A 26,743-nucleotide genomic window follows, 5' to 3' on the forward strand; every position below is an offset into this window, starting at 1 on the left:
CTTAACAGTGTTCAGAAAATAAAATGCCCCTGTAAAGCTAAGAGCCAGAAGAGGTTCATAATACAGTCTACAACTGAGCCTGAAATGAGACCTCTAACAGTCAGGGACGGGGGTGCACAGTTCTGGAACACGGAGATACTGCAGACAAGTCATTTTCTCTGCTTCAGCTGTCTGCAAATGTAATTGAAATAGTGCTGTGGTGAGCTGCAACAGAAGTGGTGGAGTGGGTGTACAAGCTGGAGAGCAACTAAATACTACAAGTGCTTGCTTGCACTTGGAACTCTGTCAGAGAAGTTCAAGTGATGTTTGGACTCAAGGATGGTACCAGTGGTAGTTTATATAGTTTTAGTTTTCATTTGTTCAGCTGGTGATTTCTGAAGTACGATGTGTACTTTTCTATATTTTCAGTTGTCATGCCTATTAACAGCATGATGTGTTTTAATTTTGGCAGAATAGTAGGGTGGAGGGGAGGGATGTTTAGTGCTTCTGGTTTCACAAGCATTGGTGGGAATTTCTGGGAAGAATGGCATTTCGGTTAAATTGTTCAATAACATGCACACAGTGAAGAGGAAAAGTAGTTGTGTTCATGACCAACCGGGAGGACATTGTTTGAAGGTGAATGACCTTCACATCACTAGCACTGGAAACTTCAGGCACTGTGTAGTCCCTGTGGAATTTTAATGAAGTACAGAGACTTAACCAGTGATTGGTGATTTGTTTTTTTCAGGTTATGTGTATGAATGGCTATTATTACATTAATAACTAGGAGGATGAAGCATCTCTGTGCTGAGCTAGCCGAATTAAAATAGGCTGCAGTACAGAGCAAATGTCTGATTAGATAAGTACAGATCTGATAGGAAAGGGATGCAGTGCAGAGAGTAAGCTGTGTGTGGCAGCTGCTCACTGACTAGTACAGATTCCATTGCTGTGAAGACTGTGTTTATACATCTTTCCATGCTTCTGTAGCCTGTAAGCGCTAAGGCAGCAGGAGTGTAAAATAGGCGATGTCTTATTTTCTTCATGTTACTCTTTTCTGATATAATTTTGGTTTTGCATGGATGTTGCAATTTTTATATTTTAGTGCTGCCGAAGTGTAATTTAGTAGTAATTCTTCCAGGGGTCAGGGAGCTATCAAAAATCTGTGTTTATATAGACAATATAAAGGAGAATACTTGCAGGTGCTAAATATCATGGTGTTGAAGTGCAGTCTTTAGTAAGTCACTGCTAATGCTAGCTGCAAAGCAATACTGAAATATGGGTTGTAATTCACTCATCTGGAGGTGGGTTTTGTTTTGTTTTTCTTTGCACTGGCATAGAGTGAAGACAGTCCTAGTCCCAAGCGACAACGCCTTTCCCATTCAGTCTTTGACTATACAGCAGCATCACCAGCCCCATCACCACCAATGCGACCATGGGAGATGACATCAAATAGGCAGCCTCCTTTGGCTCGACCCAACCAACACCACTTCTCAGGGGAACGATGCAACACACCTGCACGAAACAGGAGGAGGTAAGCAAGCTGTGTAACCTGGGAAGCACGTTCTTATTCTTTGTGATTTTAGCTGTATTTCAGACAGCACTGACTAGATTACATGTGGTAAACATGTTAATGTTTCCTTTGAGCTTCAACATACTGCAATTGTGACTAAAAAAGTTACTGGAAGTAATTCAGCTTTTACGTTATCTTGTAGTTTATGTGAATAGTCAGCTTGAGGAAAGGAGTGCTCAAAACATGTTTTGTTATGAACCTAATCCTCTATCACTCTGCACTGAGGCAAAAAGCCTGCAGAAAAGTGCAAGGAAAAATCTTTCTTGTCAGGGTACTTTGAAATGTGTTAAAAGTTGCTGATGTAGTATCATAATTTTCATTACAGTCACAATTACTTTTGTACATAAAAACGATCAAAGATGAGAGTAGCTGGGGAGATGAGGAAGTGAGCATAGTGTCAAGTGTTTGCTGAGGTGGGTGATTCACATGTAATAGGAGTTAGATTTTCATGTCTGTTTTAGCTTGTGGCTCATGAACTTCTCAAAGCAGAGATTTGGGAAGAAATTTCCATGGTCATGGAATAGAGAGATTGGAACTGGTGCCTGTATGGATGATAGTCTAGCAAAGTATAAAGCCATAGATTTTTTTGCTATTCTAGTTAAACAAGTTACCCGAAACAGAAGCTTTCATTGCCTCACATTCTGCCTCAAAAATACTGAGTCATTTTATGCAAGTTAAAACACACTGTCTCTGTTTGCTTCTAAGAAACGTTTTGGCTTGGTTTGTAGTAAAAAAAGAAGTGTGTATGCTTTTTTATTAATACAAAATTTAGGCTTAAGATATATTTAGCTAGTTTTCTTCAGATTGCGCAAATCAAATTTGTCAACAATTATCGGTCAGTAATTTTGAATCAAGAGATTTTAAACCATGCTAGTTTTGTATTTTTGCTTCAACTTCATGAATTTGAAAGCTTACAGTCAGTGGCTTGTATAATATGCACCTCTCAAAAAATGCAGCTTGTCAGACTTGTGAAAACAACTGAGTTGTGAACTTGAAAGCGTTGTTGTGAAGACAGAAGATCAGATCTTTTATATAGTTTGGTGCAAGGATGCTCTGTTAGTAGCATTTGGTCCACAAAGTGATCTTGACCTCTAATGGTTTGAACTGAGATGCCTAGAGCATGTACATCTGGTCATTTTTATTTGGTATCCAGTCAGCTTACGCAAATTTTCTTGCAGTGTTCATTAACATCTGCAGAGTTAAGCAGCATGGTTCACAAGCTAAGCGCTAGACAGTGAAATGTAGACAGTTTGGATATACTGTGGGATTGAGGATAAAAATGGAAATGTGAAAGGGGTGAATGTGCATGGGACAAGTGTCTTGACATTCAGATACAGTTTAGTGTTGAAAATACTGCTTACTGAGGTAGTAGCCTGTGGCTTTTGCAAGTAAGTAATTTGCAAACAGGGAGACACCTCATTGCAAAGCCATCTTCAGTCTGACAGGAACTGTTAGGTTGGTTGAAGTGTTGTGGACACAAAGCATTACTCTTTCTAGGGTCAGTTCACCTGCTCTTGTGTAATAACACAAGTTTTTGCTCTAATTTGCAGACATTTGCATTTGCAGACATTTGACTGTGTCAGTACTTTGTTTCCCTGCACTTGAGTCGGGGTATTTTTTAGCTTGGGTGCAGTGTTGCATTTGAGCTAGCTCTAGGTCAATTCCAGAGTAGCATTGCACCCAGTTTCCTCATCTAGAACAGGATTGCTAGGGAGAAAAACACATACATGTTTCTTGTTTTGGAGGAGTCTTTCTGAGTCTTAAGAGTGCTCTGGAGTCATATCAGAACTAATAGCCATTCTCAGGGATCAAAAGCTTGATTCTTTAAGATTACTGTGAATGCATCTGCTACTAATGCTTTAGGTGAGGTTGTGCATGTGCTTTTGAAGCAAATTTCCTGTTTTCCCTGCTTTGTTTTCTCTTCTCATTGCAGAGTGGTTTCAGAGTTTACCAGGTTTTCAGATTAAGATATGATGAAAGGAGCACTCCAGTTGCAAATGGTCATTGAGCTCAAGGAAACAGGCTAGGGCAAGTGGAGGCAAAACCTCTGAAGTGTGTGTAGTGTGGATATCACTGCTGCAGTGTCATCAGCATTAACTCTTTCATCCTACCTGTTGGTCAGGATAGTCTGTCTTGAGTTTTTTCATTACCTGGATCTTTTTCCATTACCTGGCTTACTATTTAAACCTTACCTCTTGGTAATCAGTGATTTTGTACTGTGCCTAAACAGCAGTGTCCTGATTTGTTGTGGTTTTTTATTCCAATTCATTGTAAGCAAATAACTATTGCATTTAGGAAGATAGCCTTCTGGTGTGAATTTGGAGAAAGATTATTTTTGTCTAGATACTTATATACAGTACAGCTAAATTATGAATGTAAAAGCTTGATGTATGGCTGTATGAAACAGAGAAGGCCATTCCAGTTTACCAGTCATTGTCAAATGGGGGGATCTGTACCATTGCTGTGCCTTACCTTTCATCTGTGCTTCCTTTCCTCCTTGTCTTGAATGTAACTCTGAACTAAAGGGATTCAAGAATGTGTTACTGCAAAGAAACCTCCCTTGTTAGAAATACTAAGATCTGCACATACTAACTCTGCAGTTATGGATACCTTTTGATGGCTGTTCTTACCTGAGGGTAGGAATTCCTGCAATTTTTTCACCACTTCCATCCTGTCTCTTTGTTTTAACCTGGCATTTACCATGTTTATACTGTGCATGTAGTAACAGAGGATTTTTTTGTGGCTGTTTTTTAAAGACTTGGAGCACAAGTTCATTATTGTTGTTTAATAATGATTTACATCCATGTCTTGGCAATTATTCTGAAGTAATTTCCACTAATTCAGAAGCTAATAAAGCTATGTGTCCAGATGCTCTGAATTTTGCTGACTGAAAGTACAGTATATTTATATTTCTGCATAGGAAAAAATCCAGCTTTGCTTTTTACCAGAGAATGATACTTCTTCGTTCATTTTAAAAAGACACTCCAGATGTTTTGCCAGCTTTTGTTGGCTTTTTCATAATTCTGGGTTCATAGAAAAGTAAAGCCAGGCCTTTAACCAAGCTAGAGGCAAGACTAGTTTTATGAGAACTACCTTGCCTAAGAACCCACCCTGGTCTAAGTGCTGGTGGCAATTAAGAGACTGTGTGTTCTTCTGAAGCATTGGTGCTGTCTTTTGTAACATTCCTCTCTTTTTGGAGCTTTTCCAAAGAAAAATCCTCACATAGACATTTTTATGTTAAAATATTCAGACCATATCTGTTTCATAGGAGGAAATAGCAAATTTAAAACAACCTGAGTACTCCAAACGGTAGAACATCTTCTGCATTATTACTTCTGTGGCTAGAAATTATTTTTGCCAGTTTTACCTAATAAGAATGTAGCAGTTGTATATTAATACTAAAGCAATAGAGAGGGCAGCAAAAACTTGGGGAAAGGAAACTAGATTTAAGACAAAACACATTAGTAAGAATGTAAATTTAGGTTCTCAGGGCTTAGAAGAAAACACAGCTTGTATGTTCTGCCATGGTAGTTTGTAAAAATAAAGGTGGCTATGCATTTTTTAATATGTTTCAGTTTTTCTTTGCTGTGTTACAGCTTGGCCTTATGCCTTCCGTCTGACCTGTTGAGAATTAGCATTTGTTCCAGTTCTAAGAAAGGCAATAATGTCATAAAATCTCTGTGAAGTGAAAATATTGGCCTGAGACATTGTATCATATACTCACAGTAGCCTCTGGATAGCTGGTAGTGTGGTCTCACTTCCCCAGAGTATGTCTGTTCCATGCAGCATAAAAGTGGGACTCAACCTGAAAAATATATGGGATTTGCCAACAGGTTTCAGATTTATTTGATTTTTATCCGGTAGTAGCAGAAGTTCTGTTCCATTAACTGTTGGAGAGGACATGTTCTAACAATGGTCACAGATCCTGTTTGACTCTTCTCTGCAGTTTGGTTCCTTTAGCCTGTTTCATAAATGGGAAATCATTTCACCCCATGTAGCTTTAATTTGCTGTTGCTTCTGGGACCTGTAACTTGTGTGGGTGGTGGAGGTTGGAAGGCATGTGCTGAAAGTCCTGCAAGATGGTTTTGTGCTTTCAAGTGCTTTCCCCTTCCGAATCAATGAGAAGTGACTTGTTCAAAATTTCTTATAGTGCATTTATCACCTCTGTGTGCATCATTTTTGGAATGCTGAACCTGAGCCACTGGTCTCTGATTTACAGAAGTCTCGGCTCCAGGTAGTTGCAGCTCTGCTCAGAAGAGCAGAGGAAGAATATATAAGTATATATTATATAGATCCATATATATGTACATATAAGAATACATAATCAAATCCTACACCTGTAGATCAATTGCTCAAAAGACGTATATGCTTGGTCTAAATCTATCTGCAGAACTTTTTCACTCTGAAAAAGAAAGAATACCACAATCATAATTTCCTGGGATCTTTTGGAGAGAATTTTAGAAAGCACTCAATTATGTAGTGAACATGTGAGAGCTGAAAAATTAATTTTTTTCTTCAAAGAAGTCTATTGCTTTGTCTGCTGTTGCTAAGTAAGCAACCATTCTGTGGCATGGTTGAAACAAAGACCCTTTGGGGAAATCTGTGATCATTTAATAAGGGATTTTTACGTAGATAGAACAAACGCATGGAAATCTCATGAAGTTTGCTATCTTGACTTTTGAGCACTATTATGGCAATCCAAATGCCATTTTTTTAACGAGGTGATATTTACATAGGAGTTCATCTCTTGGTTTCCCTAACAGCGTTAAGCTATGCTCTGTTAAGTATTTGCATACTGAAAAAAATGTAATTTTTAAGGATTCTAGCAGTTCTCTCAGTAAAAAGTTTTATTCCAATCCAATGAACTTGTTCTAGTGAAATTTTCTAGTTTAAAAAATTTCTTTATATTTGATTCTCTTGAGGTTTTACTTACTAAGAAGGATTTGTGCCATTTATGTAACTTCTAATATTTTTAATGCATTTCCAGTCCTCCTGTTCGGCGTCAGAGAACAAGGAGAGATCGTTTGTCTAGACACAATTCTGTTAGCCAGGATGAAAACTATCACCATCTCTCCTATGGACAGCAACAAGCAATAGAAGAGCCTCGAGCCTTTCGCCCACCGAATGTATCTCCTCGTATGTTGCACCCAGCTGCTCACCCACCACAGCAGAATGCAGTGATGGTTGACATTCATGATCAGGTAAAATTTTTAGGGTACAAACAGAAGGCTGTTGAAGATGTGGTGTTTGGTATTGGTGACTTTTTTTCCCCAGAATCTTCAAGATCCCTCTCCTCACCAAATAATTGACACTGAAAGTCATGGAGCACTAAATTCTATTTGACTTCTTACAGAGTGGTGTTTTTGTTGAGTATTTAGTGTGTCTGAAGCGTTGCAGTAGGCAGTGAAAAAAAGCCCAAAAAGAACGTTCACATTTTTAATAAAGAAGATTGATACTTAAAGCATTCGTCAGTGAATGTATTGGCATATTTCTCGGTCTCTGTCTCAAACCTTTGAAATGCAGTTACTTTGCTTTTGTAGTTAATTTCACGCCGTGAAGATGTGATATGATGCTTACTAACTATGTATACTATTTCACATGAAATACCTCACTTTAGCTTAGGAGTCATTAAATAGTTAAAAGGTATTATTTAGAAGTAGAATTCACAATGCCTGTAGTTGGTTATGTACATAACAGCAGAACTCATGATAATTTTGTTGCATAACTAGATTAACCATCCAAGCCTAATCAACTCCTCCTTAAATTATATGAAAAGACGATGTATGTTGTTGGTCCAGAAAGTAAGTAATTCCTCTCTGCAGCAGCAGTTTGTATAGAATTCTGTAACTGAGGACCTGTAAAAGAAGTTTTGGGTCCCTCACTACAAGAAGAACATTGAGGTGATGGAGCACGTCCATGGAAGAGCAGTGGAGCTGGTGAAGAGGCTGGAGTGCAAATTATTTGAGGAGTGGCTGAGGGAGCTGGGTGTGTTTAGCCTGGAGAAAAGGAGGCTCTGGGAGGACCTTGCCAATCTCTAAAACTACCTGAAAGGAAGTTGTAACCAGGTGGAGGTTGGTCCCAAGTAAAAACAGGACAGGAAGAAATTGCATCAAATTGCACTGTGGTGGTTTAGATTGGATATTAGAAAAAATTACTGAAAGGATTGTCAAGCACTAGAACTGGCTGCCCAAGGAAGTGGTAGAGTCACCATGCCTGGACATATTTAAAAGACACAGGTGTGGCAATTACAGACATGATTTAGGGGTGGCAGTGCTTTGTTAATGGTTGGATTTGATGAACTTAGGGGTCTTTTCCAGCCTAAATGATTCTGTGAACCTTTTGGGATAACCTTTGTTGTTGTCTGCTTAATTAAGAGGCTGCAGCACAAGTACACTAGTTGCTACATAGCCATGAAAAGACATGGGGGTGTGGATGTCCACATCTGAAACTGCATGTGCACAGAATGCAGCTGTAACATCCCTGCTTAAAAGCTGGCTTACATTCAGTGCAGCTGCATAGCACTGATGTGTCATGTTATGTATGCAGCGCAGTTCTCAGCAGGCAAGTATTTGCGTTTGGGACCAAGTACAAGGATGGAAGCCAATGCCATTCTAGCCATCTCACAAACTTACATTTTTAACAATTCTACTGCTGTGGATCAGATAATGATCTTGCTTTAAGTTTTAAGCTTGCTTCATGGCAAGTCCGGCTGAACAGTTTTCCATCCTACTACCTGTAACTTCCAAACGCTGTCTTGTGATCAGGTGTCAGTATTTCCAGACTAACTGAGGTCTTCCATGGTGCTACTTTCCATTTCAGGGGATTAAACATTTTGAGAGGTCATTTTTTTGTTATTACTGTGACTGAAAAACATTCCAGAATTACACACAGCATTGCACTGTATGCCCAACTCTTGTAGCAGGGCCAAAACAGCTTTAAATTCGGTGTCTCTCCTGAGACTAGTTTCTGTCATTATTGATACATAGGTTGAGATTTTAACCTCTGCTGAGTGATCTGTGTTCTATTTTGGTCTTTGTGTCTGACTGTACACTACCATTTCAGTAGCTGAGCACTCTTTACTCATTCTCACCTTCCTGATGAGCTGTTCTTGTTCCATTTTAAATAAGCAGGTTCTGTTTTGGCTGATCATGAAGGAAGAGAGAGCTTTGAAGTAATTACTTTCAGTTAATATGTACTGCCTGACTCTTAAGCCTTTTCAGTTTTATTAAAGCATCAGAGTGTTAAAAGACTGTTTGGTGTTAAAAAAATACCAACAAAACCAAACCAACAACAAAATTCCAAACAAAGACACCAGCAACCCATGTGGTTTTTAGGTCCATAATACCTTTGGATCTTAGTTTGATCATGAAATTTTAGGGATTGCCACTAGTTAGAAAATTGGGTTACATGGTTTCCTAATATGAATCTAGATAGCTAAGGTCTGCTGCCTCTTAGTCATGTTAACTTTCCTTTTCAGCTTTCTAGTTAGTTGTTCTGTTACTTAGGTTAGGAATTTAGCTTAAATGCTGGCCTGAAAGTGGTCTCTTTGGAAGAATAAATCTAGGAAATTGTTTTGTTGTTTAAAGATACACATCTCTGAGTTAATATTGAAACAGTCTCTTCAGAACAGAGAATTCTTGAGCTGCTTGTAGATTAGCTTTTATGTGCAAGTTACTACCTTCTTATTTCATAAGAATTAACCTGGCGGAGAGAAGGGAGGGCAGGTGGGCTTAGTAGTCTGAGGTGCTTATGAGTGACTAAGGTGCCCCTGAAGTTTTAACATTTCAAGCTGAGAGATCCCTCTTGCCCCAAAACTTCCAATGCATAAATAATGTTCCATTGATAAAAACATTTTCATGAACAGAAATTACAGCCACAGGCCTCCTTTCACTCTTTTGTTGTGAATATATTATTTTTCTGGTATGTAAGTAAAAGCTTGTTATCTTACTGTGCTGTACAACAGTGTTAAGACTTTGCAGTGAGTTATTAAATCCTTTTTTTTACCTTTTGCTGCAGATCCATCAGGGCACTGTTCCTGTTTCATACACAGTGACAACCGTGGCTCCACATGGGATACCACTTTGCACAGGCCAGCACATTCCAGCCTGCAGCGCACAGCAGGTCCCAGGGTGCTCAGTGGTTTTCAGTGGCCAGCACCTTCCAGTTTGCAGTGTGCCTCCCCCAGTAAGTGGGTCTCTGTAACTACACTGGCTTCAATCTTTTTTTCTAGTATAAATCTATGATGTCATACACAGTACTGCATACAGCATCCTGTGAACATTTATTATGCTGGTTTCTGCCAGCAGTGCATAAGTTTGCTTTTCCTGTGGTGCATTCTGTGACATGAATAAGCCTGTGTGGCACTGAAACAAAACCCGTGATATGACTATCTGTTTCTTTAAGCTGCTTATATAAGAGTAAGGGTAATTTGCGTTTATCATGTCGAGGTGCCATTTATCTCCATGAGAGGCAGCAAGGTCTGCATCCTGCTGCTGGCTAGCCTGGAGTATTTGTGAGAATTAGTTCCCTGTAACTTTCAAATTGGTGAAAATCTGTTACATAAGCTGGTGTGTATCCCTGAGGCAGCATGAGAGGTGACCTTTTTCTTCTGTTTAGTGGTGGTGTTAGTGGAACAAAGCAATCTCATAATGGGTACCCAGAAGTTGGAACAATGCTTACATAGTAAATTCAGCAAGGCAAGAAAAGCAGCATGTCCTAAGAAGCAACAATAGAGAAAAATCTGAAACTACATTGGCCTTAGGGAAATCCTTCCAATGAATACTAATAACCTTACCCTCCCCTTTGAGTAGGCATATTATCTGCACAATTCATAAAACTTTTTGTAGTTTAACAATGCAGTTGTCCTTTTAATGCATATAGGAGTAAAGCTCTGGTTTTTGTTTTGAAAGTACAACAGTTAATCAAGTGTGTTGAAAGGATGGATCCAGTACAAGTGAATATAAACAGTTACGGTTAAGTTTCTGTAGCATCAGCAGGCAGACTTTATGCTTTCTTCTGTTAGAGCATAAAACTGAGGAAGGTTTTAAGTTAAGAGGGGACTCTGGAGGTTGTCTGGTGGTCACCTGCTGCAGTACGAATTTCCAAGTGTGGAGATTTCACAACCTCTCTAAGCTTCTGCTCCAGTTGACTGTCCTTGTGATGAAAAATTCCCTCTGTATGTCTGCTTGAGTTTTCTTTGTTGCATCTTGGTCCCATTAGTCCTTGTCCTGTTTCACTTTGCTTCTTGAGGAGGACTTGGACTCTTCCTCTCCATTCTCATGAAGTAGTTGCACATAGAGGTAAGGTTTTTTTTTGCTTAGTTTTCTCTTTTTAAAGCAGAACAAGTCTAGTTCTGCCACCTTTTTTACACAGTTTTCCTCAAACTCCTGGACATCCTGTTGTCATTGTCTTTGTTTCGCACTGGGGCGCCCAAAACTGGGCCCAGGACATGAGATTAGTGTCACAAGTTTGAAATGAAGGGGCAGAATCACTTCACTGATTTCATGAATTGCATTCTTAGAAATGCAGCCCACCATGCCCTAGGCTTTTTTGACTGAGTACACTATGGGTATTGTGTACATATCCACCAGAACCCCACTTTTTTTTCTGCAAATCTGACTGCATCCAGTTAGTCTCAGAGTGTCCTGCTCCATGGAGTTACTCTTTCCCAGTGCCAGACTTCACATTTGCCTTTGAATTTTGTATAGCCAGTTTCTCCAGCCTGTAAAAATACATCTCAAAGGTAGCCCATGCCCTCCAGCCTGTCACCTTGCTCACCAGCTTAATCTGTGAACTTCAGTATCCTTTTGTTATTTCCACAGTATTTGTCTCTCTCACTGCATGTGTAACTATGAAGGAAACAAATGTCATTTATTAAATACCTTCATCAATTTTAAAAGTTCTTTGAAGGACAGGATGACATCCAGAGGAACATGGACAAGAAGTGGGCCCATGTGAATCTCATGTGGTTTAACAAGAGCAAATACAAGGTGCTGCATTTCACCTATGCCAACCCCCAGTATCAGCACAGGCTGGGGATGAACAGAGCAGAGCAGCCCTGTGAGAAGGACTTGGGGTGCTGGTAGGTGAGAGGCTGGACATGACCCAGCCATGTGCACTGCCAGCCCAGAGAGCCAAACGTGTCCTGGGCTGCATCCAGAGCAGTGTGGGCAGCAGGGAAGGGAGGGGATTCTGCCCCTCTGCTCTGCTCTGCTCTGGTGAGACCCACCTGGAACTCTGCATCAGCTCTGGGGTCCCAGCACAGGAAGGACATGGACCTGTTGGGAGAGAGTCCAGAGGAGAGACACCAAGATGATCAGAGGGATGGAGCACGTCCCCTATGAAGAAAGGCTGAGAGAATTTTGTTTGTTTGGTCTGGAAAAGAGAAGGCTTGGGGGTGTCCTAATTCCAGTACTTGAAGGCAACCTTCAAGAAAGATGGAGAGAGACTTCCTACAAGTGCATGTAGTGACAGGATAAAGTGCGGAATGGCTTCAAACTGAAAAAGTCTAGGTTTAGATTAGATATTAGGAGAAAAAAAAAATCATTACTGTGAGGGTGCTGAGGCACAGGAACAGGTTGCCCAGAAAAGTTATGGATGCCACACCCCTGAAAGTGTTCAAGACAAGGATGGGTGAAGCTCTGGTCTAGAGGTGTCCCTGCCCATGGTAGGGCAGTTGGAACAAAATGGTCTTTAAGGTTTCTTCCAACCTCCAGGCCATTCTATGGTATGTCTGAACAGAAGAACTTTTTGGAAAGGCTGAGAGAATAAACAGGTAATTTTAATTTCTTTGTGTTTGGAAATTAGTGAGGCCTCATTTGCTCTAACTTAAACAAGTAATGTTGGCATTGCACAAATCAAATGTTCCAAACATGTATAGGAACTATGGTAATCTTTACCAGCTAGAATCCTAGTTTGATGTTTCCCAAAGAATCTCATGTTTTGAAGAGGACTGTGAGATGTTCTGCCTGCAGATTTATCTTCAGCTATTTCAGAGGACAGTTTTCAATTTAGTAAAATACAATAAAAATGTATTGTAACCATAGAAACACTTGTCTATGGTATTTTTTTTTTGGAAAAATTATATAGTAACTGAGGGAAAAGAATAGTCAGCATTTAAGGAAAATAGTAGTCACATCAAATTAATTTGCTACTGTTTTGGTGCATTTGAAGATCTATGTTTTATCATGATCCCAACAAATTGAGATGATAGTTGCACATCCACTACTGAAATAATATTTTAATTAGTTCCTTTCACCATTTTATGCTGTTATAGTCAATATGCAAATGTATGCTGTGTGACATGATAAATAAAAAAAAGTGAGAGGTCCGAACTGGGTAATTTTTATTTTAAGATTTGATAGTATCTTAATTAAATGCTCTTTTAATTGTTAAAGTGTAAAAGAGATGACTGACATTCTCATACTGGATCAAAATGCAAGAGAAAAAGAGAATGCAGGTTTCTTGCTCTTCCATATATGAAGGTGGAAGTAAAATTGAGCAGTGCCACACAGGACATTCCTGTTCCCATGCAGTGCCTTTGTCATTTTATTGTTTAAACTTTAGTGCCCAAAGTTGCTTTTATGTCAGAATGTAAAGGAGGAGAGAAAAAGGGCTATTTCCTATAGTATCTGTCCCTAAGGAGGTGCTTTTAGAGCATAGGACTCACCCGGAAATGCAGAACTGGGCAGACTGTATGAATTATTCACAGTATATGAGGCAACAGAGGTCTTGAAGCATAGTCTGACAGGTGAGTGTCTCTCAGCTGCATCTAGACATTGAAGTGGTTGCAAGGCCATTGCTTTGGCATGTTTTGAAGGTGGTATGTGCAGAAAATAAAATAAATTAGGAAAAATGTATCTGCTCATCATATAGGAGCCTCTCTGTTTCTGGAGTATTGAAAATCCAAACTCCTGGTGACCTCATGAGCACCTAGCAGATGTCACACTACGCTACTTCTAGAGCCTGTTCTGTACTAATCACTGTTCCTTGGGTATTTGAATGAGTTATTATTTATGTGTCTTTTGGAGGCTTTTTCAACAAGGCAGAAGAACTGTTCTATTATAATGATATCTTCCTATAATAAATACATAGAATATGGAATGTTGTATAGGGAATGTTTGTACTAGAGACAAAAATATATTGTTTTCATTTTATTTCAGATGCTTCAGGCGTGCTCAGTCCAGCACCTACCTGTACCATATGCAGCATTTCCACCCCTCATTTCTAGTGACCCATTCCTTTTGCATCCTCCTCATATCTCTACACACCACCCTCCTCACTTACCTCCTCCAGGACAATTTGTTCCTTTCCAAGCACAGCAGTCACGGTCGGTAAGTAATGCTTCTTACCCCACTCTCACTAGCACTGGTGGGCTGGAGGGACACATAGTACTGACACCTGATTGAGGAAACAGAAGGATTTTCTTTCAAGCTATAACCATGTGGTATGAAGATGAAAAAAATACTTTGGAAGTTCAGTGTTTCACTTCAGATTTCATCATTGTCTGTGCTGTTTCTTCATAGGCTTTTACTTCTCTCAGAAAGATTGGAATTTCCTTCACCATTAAGTATTTCTTTCCCAGGAAGCAGCATAGAATACAGAGGAGGTTGTGTAAGCATAATGGCATCTCAGAGAAAAGCATAGCAAAGAAAGAAACATGATGTGTTACTTTATTTACATGCTGCTTTTGTGTTACTTCTTGATTAATTTTTAAAAGACCAATCCTTTTCCTAGGGCATTCTTTTCACACTTATAAAAGTTGCTGATGTTGTCTGCTTAACCAGATTTGGGTTAGTGATAGGGACTGTGCAAGCATGGGAAAATGTGACCCTGTTTTGGATTTGGGGGGAAATCAGGTGTGCAGTTCTGGCCTATGACTCTTACTGTGTGGTTGGTTATCTGAGTACTTGAGTAGAAGATGCAGATATTTCAGTAATGCAGAGAAAGGATATAGCTGTATTGTTGCAAACACTGCTGAGATTGCTTCATGGCATATCTCAGTGTGGATAGGGTTGTAATCACTTCATTAAAGTGATGAGAGGGCAGCTTGCATCATCATAACAAGGTGGTCTTCTGTGCTAGTAATAATTATAAGACTTTGCTTTAGAAAATGTATGGATTCAGTTTTTAGCTTGAGTTGCTTACTTAGGTTTTTAACTGGGCTTGCCTGTCAGCTTTCAGCTTTGGCAAAAAGCTTGCATTGCAGTGGTCTAAGAGTATCTTGCCATTAAAGTTTGTTCCTGCATAACAGGAAAACATAGTGTTCCTTTGGTTTCACAAGGTGGCTTTCGTAGCTGAATTTCTTGAAATGGTGAAATTCGGTGTCAATAACAGAAAGGTGTAGTTATGAACTCCATGAGAATTCCTGGTTATTTCTTGAGCACTTTTGGACCTGACTGATGTAATAGATTTGACTAGCTACAAGACTAAACTGGAATCTCATGCTTCTGAAACCTCAGGACTGCTTGTTAGGATTGCTTGCATGTCCCTCCTTGGAAAGCATCTGCTTGATTACTGGCTGTCATTATAAGTTTAATCCATTGGAGCCACCATGTTTCCTCTCCACTTTCCAGTTTTTCTGGCACAATTTCAGTTCTTGTCTATGGTTTATTTTTTTCTCTCGCATAGTTATACAGTGAGAGCATCCTGGCAAGAAGGAGAGCAAATATTTGTCCTGAAAAATGCAAGATACAGGAAATTACAGCCACTCCTATATTTGCTAAATCACATAAGTTCCTGGTCTATAAGCATGGCTAGCTGAAAAAGGTGAATTTATATTGGATGTGTAGTGTTGTCTCTGCTTTTTTGAGCAGTGTTAATGACCTAGGAATTATTCACAGAGTTACTATAAAATTGATCAGAGCAGCACAGAATATACAACTGGGACTGCAGTTCTTTATTGGGGAAAAAATTCATCTCTATTATTGCAACAAAGGCTATCTCTGGTTTTTTTTAGCCACTTCAAAGAATAGAAAATGACGTAGAATTGCTTGGAGAACATCTTCCTGTAGGAGGTTTTACATACCCTCCCTCAGCCCATCCACCAACGTTGCCTCCCTCAGCTCCTCTTCAATTCTTAGCCCATGATCCATTACACCAGGAGGTGTCATTCGGTGTAGTAAGTATTGTTTTATATGCTACATTCTCTTTCATACCACATTAACATTCTTGATCTTTATTCTGTAGTACATTTTGTTGAGAAGTTGCACTTCTGCAGTCATATTCCATTATTGGAATAGATGTGTACTGTGGTATTTTCTTGGAGCTTATGTTAATTAAGTTAAGGGTAATTTAATGACACCAGCAAATTATTTCCAGTAATGTTATCTGCAGAGTGCAGCAGCATTTACTTATAAAACTTTCCATGTAGTCACACAGTCCAGGATTTCTATTGCAGAAACTGGTTAGTACAGTGTAGGAAAACTGTTGTCATTTTTAGTTAAATCTTCATTATGTGTTGAGTTTCTACAGCTCAGGAGAGCTAGAATGCTTTAAAAACAGTTCTTCTTTTCAAGCAGTTGTAGAGTGCTTCCATAATTTAGATCACACCGTATATTATAAAGTTGGCCATGTTATAAAGCTTGATTTAAGCCAGCTTTTGGGGGATCTACAGGCAGTTCAACTGCAGCAGCACAAAATAAAATTAAAAGTGGTGCAGGATAAGGTCTGTGTTGAATTTTGTTGCATTGTGTGCTTCTGTGGTGTGTCCAGTGGTGCTACTTCTAGGATCTTCTTCTTGTACTTCAGTTGTAATTATATTAGTCCTGAAAAGAGTCAGGATTTTGTTGTTGTTGTTGTTGTTGTTTTGTGCAGCTCACTTTTTTTAAAAAAGCAAAATCCCCCCTTTCCTGCCTGTGTGGTGCTGGAAGAAATAGCTAGAGCCCAAGTATAGGTGCTGAAATTTTTTATTGTTTGATGTGTGTGTCAAGTTGTCAGAAGTTTTAGAGGCATGTTGTTATTTAAATTTAAATAAGAATGAAATTGTAGGCCCTGTGGCTGCAGAATATACAGATAGCTTGTCTTTATTTGGTCTCCTTGAAATCACAGAACCTAGTCAAATGCTTGCTGCAGTTTTTATAAAGGTTCAAGTTAGTGTCCACCATTTAAAAAAGTGTTCAACTTACTGTTAATCTAGAGGTGTACAGATTTTCAGTGAAGCTTTCAGGCACTATGAGACACTCTGGAGACCAGGACACTTGAAAGTTTCCATAGTACTGCTTGTATTTTATTCAGTAGGCTTGTTAGATGGATTAGTTTAATGACATGTTTTGCTTGGAGTGAGACTTCCTTCATTTTTAAATTCAGTTCTTAAACTAGATAGGGAGCATAGTACCATTTTCTGCAGATTGTAGCATTTGCCCTCTCTGCTGCTTCATCTCTGTGTTGTTTATTGCTAAGGAGTAGAATACAGACATATTACAAGTTACCATGTGGCCTTTTATAAAGTAATACTACATCTTTATAAAGCTTTATTTATATTAATATTGTAAGTGAATCGCTGCATTTCTGATTCTTTTTCATTCAGTGAACACAACAGTTGCTGATTATATTTTTGGACTGTGTAATTTGCAAAGCAGTAAAATTAATATTTCATAAGTCTAGTTTAAGACTTCCAAGAAAAAGGAACCTGGCTCTCTTGCATTGTGTTTATAGTCATACATAAGTTTTATGTATGACCATGGCTACCTAATTATAATGTTTCCATTGTAAAATTTGGGGAGTTTAGGTTAGTCATTATGAGTATTGGGCTTTTCTGCTTTCAAATTTCAAACGTGGAAGAAGAAAAACATGGTAGTAAAGTGTGTTTTTTGCTTCAAAAATACAGTCCCAAGGCCCTCAGATGTGAATTCAATAGGGGTACACAAATTTCAGTTGTAGAAAATACAAAAAAAAAAATTAGTAAAAAAAAGAATGAAAAAGTGCCCCGATTTATCCATGAAATGAATGCATTGAGGCTTTAGGCCTGAGTGTCTGTCTAGGTGTGGTCTGACTCTACTGATTAAACTTTCCACATAGACTTGAAAGGCTTCAAGCCTTTAAGCCTAAATGTAAATATTTACAAGTGCTTAAAAGTAGGGTTTTTTAACAGATACTTTTTTTAAATTCTCATTTTAAAGACTTTTTTAAGGGCTTCTTTACTCAACTGCTTGTGCAAGGCCTGCACAATAATCCCTGGGCTTCTATATTCACAAGAGGGTCAGCAGTTCTTGTCCTGTTTCCCAGGCTATACTGCCTGTAGAATAAAAATATAAATTGCAAGGATTTCTGTTGTATATTACCAGTTTTTCATGTGGATTGGTATGATTGTGTATTATAAATGGGAGTAATAATTTCAAATTGAGACTGAGATTCTTTGGGATTTGAGCAGAGGCTGGATTTTTTTAGTACTTTACTGAAAGTGGATTTCAGTATTGGGGGTAGAGGTTGAGAATAGAAAAGGTTGAATCATTGGCTCACAGACTGGATAAGGTTGGAAGGGAGGTCATCTGGTCAAGCGGGGCCACATAAAACTGGTGTCCAGGACTATGTCCAGCCAGCTTTTGAGTATCTTCTGGAAGGGAGATGCCACCATCTCCCTAGACAACCTCTGCCAGTGCTCAGTCACCCTCACAGTAAAGAAGTGTTTCCTGATGTTCAGACGGAGCCTCCTGTGGTTCAGCCTGTGCCCAGTGTCTCTGGTCCAGCCGCTGGGCACCACTGGAAAGAGCCTGGCTCCATCTTCCTTGCACCCTCCCTTCAGGTATCTATATATGATAAGTTCCCCCGAGCCTTCTCTTCTCCAGGCTGAACAGGCTTAGCTCTCTCAGCCTTTTCTTACATGTGAGATGCTCCAGTCCCATCTTAGTGACCCTTCGTTGGACTCTATCCAATATGTCCATGTCTGTCTTGTGCTGAGGAGCCCAGAACTGGACACAAGTTCCAGTTCCACAAGTTTCAGTTGAAGCTTATTTTCTTCTTTCTTGCAGCCTTACCCACCTTTTATGCCTCGAAGACTCACAGGGCGCAGCAGATACCGATCACAGCAGCCAATACCACCACACCCTTACCATCCCAGCCTATTACCTTATGTGCTGTAAGTGAAAAGTACATTTGCTTCCATGTAGTGTATTAAGAAGTCAACAAGCTTCTTGGCACTTTTTATGGTTGGACTCTGCCAGAGACCAGGTATATTTCACCAGTGTCAGAGGAAAACTTCCATTTCTGTGTAAACTTTTCAGCCTATTTTGAATAACGTACAGCATTGAACAAAGAAAAATACATGTGAACAGTTTTTGCCTGGGGTAGTTTTGTAGGTATTTTGAGGCACAGTAGCCTCTCGTTTCTGAACTCTTGGTAAAATCTTCAAGAAATTTTAAATAATAGTTCTGTGATACCCTTACAGAGACATGGTTACACTGTAGGATCAAGTTGCAGGAGTCTTCACTTATGGAGTAAATTAATTTGGTGTGGTTCTTAATTATAAAACAAGAGGGTGGGACCTTCTGTGATGTGTTACTCTTTATTGGCTGAAGTTCTACTCTTTCGCAGCTATCAAATTTCTGTTCTGCCTCTGATTAGCTGTTTCTGGAAAAGATGTGGGACAATTAAAATTTAGGAATTACCTGTAGTGTGTTATGGTAGACTCTCTGGGAGGGAGTTTGGGTCTATGACGTGAGATGCATTAGTCTTCTGTGTTCTGTATTGGAAGTAAGAATTAAATGTTTGGAAAACAAAGATTAAGTTTTTGGTGACAAAGGTGACATTTACCAGGAGATAATTAAACACTGACACCAGTTCTGTAGTTTCTCTCTGCATACTGTGGCATGAGATGTGGCATCAAAATGGCACCAGAAATCTGATTCAGCAAAGTTCAACTTTTCATCTTGCAGTCTGAGAATGTCATAGCTTCTTGCCTATCCACTGAGGACATGATGTCGCTCAGTAATTCCTGATTCTGCTATATCAGTGCTTTGAATTTGTGTTTTCCATGTCTGTGGGTGAAGTTTTGACCCATAGTACTATCTTGGAGAGTAAAAAGATTTACTGAATATACAACCAGAAAAACATCTCTCTGATCTATCTTAAGGGATTCTGCTTTAACTAACATCACACTACATGAGAAAATGAATTTGTGCTTGCCTTCAGTATACAAGTCTGTCCGGTAGCAAATCCTATTTATTTTCATTGTGGGTTTTAGGCTTGCAGAAGTTGCAAGACTTTTGTGTTGGAGACCTGAATTAACTCAGCATTTCTCTTTGATGGTCTTTTATCCACTTAAATAAAACATATTTAAAACTAGAATGTCAATTTATTGTCAGTTTTAGCTCTCCATAGTCTGTGATAATTAAGAGATTCGTTTTCATAATAAAGCTGAGCTTGGTTGAAAGTACTAAGTGAAACATGCATGCAATTAAAAAGTCAGCACTCCCAATATCAGAAAGTAGCAGACAAAGCTTTTTCCTGTGACTCTTTGACTTCAAATGTCTGTTCTTGGCTTCAAACATAATTTTTACCAGTTCTGAGAAGATGTTGATTTGAGAGGCATCAAAAAGGTAACTTTACATCTGCCAGATGTTTCTGTGCTTTCCTTCAGCAAGATGCTGAACCTTGTCCTTGTTTGCTCTCGTGGTAGATCAATGCTCCCAGTGCCACCTGCAGTTGGACCAGCTTTCAGCTTTGAGTTGGATGTGGAAGATGGAGAGGTAGAAAACTATGAGGTTGGTGTGTGAACTACAACTACCTTTAAAGAACAGATGTTAGCTCAAGCAATAGATAAAATTTTATTATATTTTGCTTTTAATCCTGGTTTTGCCTTTCAAATAAATATAGTGACTATGAAGACAGAATCCAAAAATGGTCCTTTCAGATATTTTTGTAATACTGGGTATTAAAATTGTTTAGCTTTCTTTCTTGTCTATTGCTCCTTCCCAGAATCTGTCTTTCCAGGCTAGTAATTCAATTATTCAGCTTTTATGTTCTACATGCTAATCTTCTCCTTTCAAAATTTTATTGATTTTAAAATACCAAACAGAAGTGAAGCACTGTTCAAAAGAAAAGGGGAAGTGTAACTGAGTGTAACTTTCAGAATAGTTTTAATATCATAGGATTAATTAATCTAAGTGTAATGTTAATAAAACTGCCTTACTGCCTTTTCTTCTTGCCCTCAGGAGGGAATGGTAATTCACATCTAGAGATGCAGAATCCTCTTAAAATCGTAGATAATTGTGGGGCTGTTCCACCTTGTTGTTATTGTTTCTTTGCTGGTTCTGAAGCTAATGGATTCCATTTGGTTTCTCTTGAGTCAGTCATCATTAAGCCTGACTTTTGCATCTCTTTGTCTGTGTTCCCATTAAGATCTCCGTGTAGTTGCACATCTTCAGTTTAACCATGAGCACTTCTGTAACAACTTCTGTGGGTGGTTCAGAAGCAGCAATGCCTTCTGACAATCTGGGCCCTAGGTTCAGCAGTGTAAGAAATGGGTACCATTTGCAGCTTTCACAGGGTCTTTTCTGTGCATTGATTCTCTGTCACATTTACAATGATGTGTTTCCTAGGCCCCTCACGAAGGATTGTGAGCTTAATACATGACAGACTGCAAATTATGTACATGAGACAATTTTAGTTTCAATGCTTGGCTTACAGAAAATTAACATAAAAATTAGAAACAAAAAAAGTGCTTAAATTTTGATGGTGTGTATTTGTTTTCTAGATTGAGGATAAAATCTCTGTATTTTAATCAACTAGCCCAAGACATGTAGTGGAAATGATAAACTATCCCATTAAATTTATGATTTCTCTTGCAAGACCAGACTCACATATTCTTAGAAAGGCAATTAGTTGACAATTTTTTCTGGTTATCAGCACTGCTAATTTCATGGCAGGTTGAGGGGATCCCTCAGAAGCAAATTACTTACTGAGCTGTGCATGCAGTCACAGGACTAATTGGAAGTTGGGTCCTTGGGAAGTGGGTTTTGAAATCCCAAAGATATATTTTACATAATTACAAAGATGGTTAAGTTCTGAAATACTTTTCAAGGAGCTTATATTGTATGGGAGAACTGAAGTTCTAAACATTTCTTGGTAGAAGGGTGTTTTGTGTTACCAGCTGGTGTAGTGAGATGTGATGGTAGCCCCACCACTAATGAAACCAGAGCCCTTTTGATCAATGAATTTTTAAATGTCTAGTTTTCATGTTTTGCAGGCACTGCTGAATTTGGCAGAACGTCTGGGAGAAGCCAAACCACGGGGATTAACAAAAGCAGACATTGAGCAGCTTCCATCCTACAGGTTCAATTCAAACAATCACCAGTCAGACCAGACATTGTAAGTATATTGGTCTCTTTCATAGATCCACAATTTAGGTGGCTTCATTTTCATTTCTTTGACTTGCAGTCTTAGCTAGGTCAGAAGAGCAAGAATACTTGCTTTGTGATGTGGAAGCACAGTAAATAAAAAAAGCAGCAAAACACCCATGAAACCCCACAGAGTCAATTCTCAGTTTCTCAGTTTACATTGTGAGACGTAGATTACTGTAGCTACTGAAGGAGTAAAATAGCTACTGTATTGCAGTCATACCTGTAAGGTTTTGTATGGAATTGCATATTTGTTGTTCTTACATAGCAGATACATTTGAACTTCATTGTCTTTTTTAGATGTGTGGTGTGCATGTGTGATTTTGAGTCAAGGCAGCTACTTAGAGTCTTACCCTGTAACCACGAGTTTCATGCCAAGTGTGTCGATAAATGGCTGAAGGTAAGAAAAAGTAATCCTATTTTAGATGAAATTGATTATGTAGTTTTGTAGGAGAGGGTGGGGATACTTTGGTGTTCCACTTCATTCCATCTTGTTTCATGTTTCTGATACTTAGGCTAGAAATGCCAGCACAGTGGAAGCACTGCCTAGATAGGATATTTTTCTAATAATTGATGGAGATTGTTTCTTTGTAATCTTTGGCACAAGGGAAAATAAATATGAAGACAATTATTTTCATTGACAGCTCTTGCTGTGTTTTCCATTTGCTTAAAACATTAACTGTGAATTTGAGCAATATATGACATAAAAGAAGACTTGAAAAAAAGAAAATTATATAGGAGGTATGACATAGAATGTTTTACAGAGCTTGCCTAGAAAGAATGAGTCCCAACGTCTTTCCTTCCCCACTTTGCTATTAATGTTAGTTTCTGGGGCAAATAAAATTGGCTACATTTGTATGTTTATGTGTATTCATATACACAGAAATGTGATACATACAAATAGAAGTTACAGTTTTACAAAATTACTTACCCATCCAAGAGAATCTGAGCAAAAAAGAAAGGCTTAAGAATCAGGACAGCCCAGTAAGAGCACAGATACAGCCATACAGAAGGTGTGAAGAGAAAGAAATACAAGTAGATTATGCCAGACATTTCTACAGACTACATTTAGCCACATCTACTGCCAGCAGTGTATTGATTCCCATCTTGCCTCAGTTTTTTCACTATTTTATTCTATTCAGCTTTAATCCATTTGGTCTGTTGTATAGAACAATGGAAACTGCAATGATCCTATGTTGATATGGTCCCTAGAAAATTACAGACAGTGTTTGCTGTTTTGGAAAAATAAATAAAAAACCCATGCCTTTATGGCATCATATCTTAGGCAAGTGCTAAAATATGCAGTGCAGAGAATGAAAAAATCAAGTTAATATTGATGGCACTTTTTTGGCTAACAAGATACCAAGAATAATGAGAAGGATTTGAAAAAGTGAGATATGAAATTGCCCTTTGGCTACAGTACCTGTGTCAGTCTAAGTCTAAAGCTTCTACAAAACCTAGGGCCAGTGTAAATATTTCTACAACAGTGCTCATAACTTTCAGTAAAATGGTCTGAAAGTATCTGAATCTACGTACATGCTCAAATCAGCAAGAGGAATCTAAGCACCTGCTTGTTTTATTGTCATATTAAAAAGCCACATGTACACATCCCACGTAATATTACCAGTTTCTCTCTGCTGGATGTATGCAGTTTTATTTACTCACTACAAGTTATGACTAGACTATATATATTTGGTGTTTTTCAGTGTCCCCCTCCTCTTCTTGAGCAGCATTCACACTACATGGGTCACTCTTTCATTGCATGAAACTTCCTATGTCAGTTGTGGTGTGGACATTGAGTATCCGGGGATAGTATTGTCTCCATTTTATGAAAAAAAAGCCAAACAAAAACCCAAAACCAAAAAGAAACAAACAAAAACCAACCAACCAACAACAACAACAAAAACCCAACCAAAACCAACCAAAACAAAAAGACCACCAAAACCAAAACCCACAAAAAACCCAAGACAAAAATAAAAACACAAAAAGAAAAGTCCAACAAAAAAATCCACACCACAAAAAAACATCTTTTGACACAGCCTGTGGGATAGTGGATGCTATAGGTTTATTATGTGGACATTTTTAAAGACAGCTCTTTCCAGGCTATTAACAGAAAAAAATATACCTCTGATTCATAGAACCCCTGATCTACAGATTTCTGGAAGTTAGAACGTCTCAGGAGAGCATCACGCATGCTTGTCTTGTTGTTAATGCGCTTTCTTACCTGTCATTACACTCAGGAGTCAGACAAGAATGTTGAGTTTAGGTTTTGGGGGGTTTTTTTGGGACTCAGTGTGGTACTTTTAAAGTTAAGAGTTAGTCCTTTCAACTGGTAATGAATTGGCAATAGAATTCGGAACTGCAAAGTGAAAAAAGTAGATTTAGTTTAGTCTGTTTTCATAATCGTAGATGTACTATGCTAGTGGTGAAATAGTTCTGCCCGATGTTCCTGTCCCATCTTAGAAACTGCATTTTCTAACAGATCTTCACCTGTGGTATTTTCTAAAGCTTGTCTTTAGAATGAGGTGTAAAATATGCAATGAAAATATAGAGGGATGCAGTTAAACCTACTACAACTGCTTGCATTAATATCGTTATTCCAGAGCTGAGTGCAAAATAAAATAGACAAGGTTAAACCATTCTAGTGTAGGATCACTAAGACAATACTTTTACACCATGTGGGTTCAATTACAGTGGTACTAAGATGGTATGTGGAAATAAAGATTATTTTGCTTTGCAAGCTATAACAAATTACCTGTAACACCAGTCTTTTTTAGTTACAGCCTCTGTCTAAATTTGGTTACAGTTGAGAATACTACATCTGGGAGTGACTGGGAAATATTTTGTGCTTTAGTTTTGCTTCTGTCCATTCCTTTATGAATTTGAGAACTTTTTTATATATCATGATTGTATAATTATGTCCACGTCCACTTAATTCACATCATCCAGCCAACATCATGTTGGTAAATTCTGCAAGGGAAAGTAAAAATCGTAGCTTTCAGTACTTGTAATGTTACTCCACGAAGTAGAAAAAGAAAAAAATTACTGGTTTGTCACTATTTTTCACTGATTTGATCTCATTTCTTTGAAGAGAGTATTTGCTATCTAGGACTTTTTCTAGAACTATGGAGTCAAACTGATTCTTTTTGAAGTTTCATCATATGTCACTTTAGTGAAAGATTTAAGTAAAAGGTTAGAGATTCAATATGATTACTTTAAAAATATTCTTCTTGGGCTGCCTGTTGGTGATGATGGAGAAGGAAAAAACTATCAAAAAAGTTTTGTGGCTTGTATGCATGGAATATTTGACAGTACTATCATGTGAGCAAGTAAGAGGAAATGTTCTGTAACAGTGCATTAGATTGCCCACTTTAGCTAAAATACATCCCTATTTAAGCAAGGTTAAAGACTTATGAAAGATGTAATACAGGGAAGGAAACAACAGAACTAAAAAGAGGGAGGTTATCGTTTTACTTTTTATAGTATTCCCAATTCCCATATTTTACAGTATTTGCCTGCTTCTTACCTTATATCCTCTAGTCAAATATGAATACATGAGAAATATGTTCTTCTATAAAGTAAAAGCCACTATTACAAAGGAGAGCTTGACAGCATGACCTGTCTTCATCCTGAGGGTTTAGAACAACCTGAAAAGGGCAACTTGTCTTTATATTTGACATTCTGATAGGAAATGCTGTATTATATATGAGAAAAGACAAACTGTAACTGTACTTCAACTTATCTGTGATGGACTAACACCAAAGGAATACAATGGTTTTTAGAGGATTCTAGTAGCCCTACAGTATCATTATTCTAAATGCAGTTCACTAACTATAAATTTCTGCAAAATATTAAAAAAAAATCAATTCATTGTGTAACACTCTCTAATTTCAGAACAAAATTAAGTCTACCTGGAAGAGTGGCATGTTAGAAGGTCCATATTACAATATTATGTCCCCCTTACTCGTCTTTTGGCACCGGAGAGTCATATTAAATGCTAGGAAGGGGAAGTTCATTTCAAGAAAGACACAAGAATGCAACTAAATTTAAAACACATGTTCATGCAGGATCTTGAAAAGTTACTTAAAAAGCAGTCATGTGGTGTCCATGAGTATTCATTTTATCTTGGCATAATAGATCTATTTCTGCAATTCCTATCACAAAATTACTCCTACTGAATGCTGATCTGTGGGGCAAATGGTTGTTACTTCAGTATCAATCTAAGTGAATAGCTCTTCATTCATTAATCCACTAAATGTTGAAGAACATGCCTTTTTATTTTAAACATGATATTAGCCAGGTTATATTTAGAATCATGGACATAGAATGAAACGACTGAGTAAAGACATTGTCCTCAAGTATATTTTAACACTGCTAGTGAAAGAGAGAGAAATAAAATTTTAATTGATACTCCAATCCATGATTTACAAAAATTACAAAGCAATAAAAATTATGGACAGTGATAATAGTTGACAGCAGGAAAATTGACAGGAAAAATATACCCTCACTTTAGCTTCTGTTATTGAATTTTTCAGTATTAAATAACATATTACTTTCACTGGATTTAGCTATTATTTGGATTTAAAATACATGACAAAATATTCTGACTTCTGGCTTACAGAGTCATATTTTTTGATGTTCTACACTTGTATTTTAATTGAAAAATCTGGTTTCCTTAGAAGACTTGGAGTAAACAGTGGTTGGTCCTGCAGTTTCAGTAACTGAAATAGAGAATCTGGGGCAGGGACGAGTTCTCTTCACTCTTCCCTTTGCAAGGGAGTTACTGACTCACAGGTGATACATATTTGTCTGGGGCTTTTTCCCATCATTTGCTAAAATGTAATTATTTGAAATGGGGAAT

General features: G+C 38.2%; 1 protein-coding gene and 1 long non-coding RNA gene across 7 annotated transcripts in view; one reads left to right on the forward strand and one right to left on the reverse strand.

Annotated features, from left to right (window-relative positions):
- Positions 1 to 26,743, forward strand: part of RNF38 (ring finger protein 38) — a 109,279-nt gene that overhangs the window by 78,349 nt on the left and 4,187 nt on the right. For 5 of the 6 annotated variants that reach the window (XM_085043192.1, XM_085043187.1, XM_085043189.1 and 2 more), the window contains 9 exons: positions 1,317 to 1,510; positions 6,537 to 6,750; positions 9,566 to 9,733; positions 13,711 to 13,881; positions 15,507 to 15,668; positions 18,517 to 18,623; positions 20,163 to 20,247; positions 21,732 to 21,853; positions 22,183 to 22,282. In XM_085043192.1, coding sequence (XP_084899318.1) covers positions 1,404 to 1,510; positions 6,537 to 6,750; positions 9,566 to 9,733; positions 13,711 to 13,881; positions 15,507 to 15,668; positions 18,517 to 18,623; positions 20,163 to 20,247; positions 21,732 to 21,853; positions 22,183 to 22,282 — 1,236 coding nt within the window. In that variant the 5' untranslated portion in view covers positions 1,317 to 1,403. The remainder of the gene's footprint in view (positions 1 to 1,316; positions 1,511 to 6,536; positions 6,751 to 9,565; positions 9,734 to 13,710; positions 13,882 to 15,506; positions 15,669 to 18,516; positions 18,624 to 20,162; positions 20,248 to 21,731; positions 21,854 to 22,182; positions 22,283 to 26,743) is intronic. The other variant, XM_085043188.1, reaches the window with a different exon arrangement.
- On the reverse strand, positions 5,384 to 9,676 carry LOC146424609 (uncharacterized). The gene is made up of 3 exons (XR_014846988.1): positions 9,554 to 9,676; positions 5,887 to 5,951; positions 5,384 to 5,510 (listed from the first exon to the last, which is right to left on the reverse strand). It is a non-coding gene; the product is annotated as an uncharacterized LOC146424609 (long non-coding RNA).

This window comes from Lichenostomus cassidix, chromosome Z (genome assembly GCF_008360975.1).
Source record: "Lichenostomus cassidix isolate B80296 chromosome Z, HeHo_3.0, whole genome shotgun sequence".
NCBI classification, from domain to species: domain Eukaryota; kingdom Metazoa; phylum Chordata; class Aves; order Passeriformes; family Meliphagidae; genus Lichenostomus; species Lichenostomus cassidix.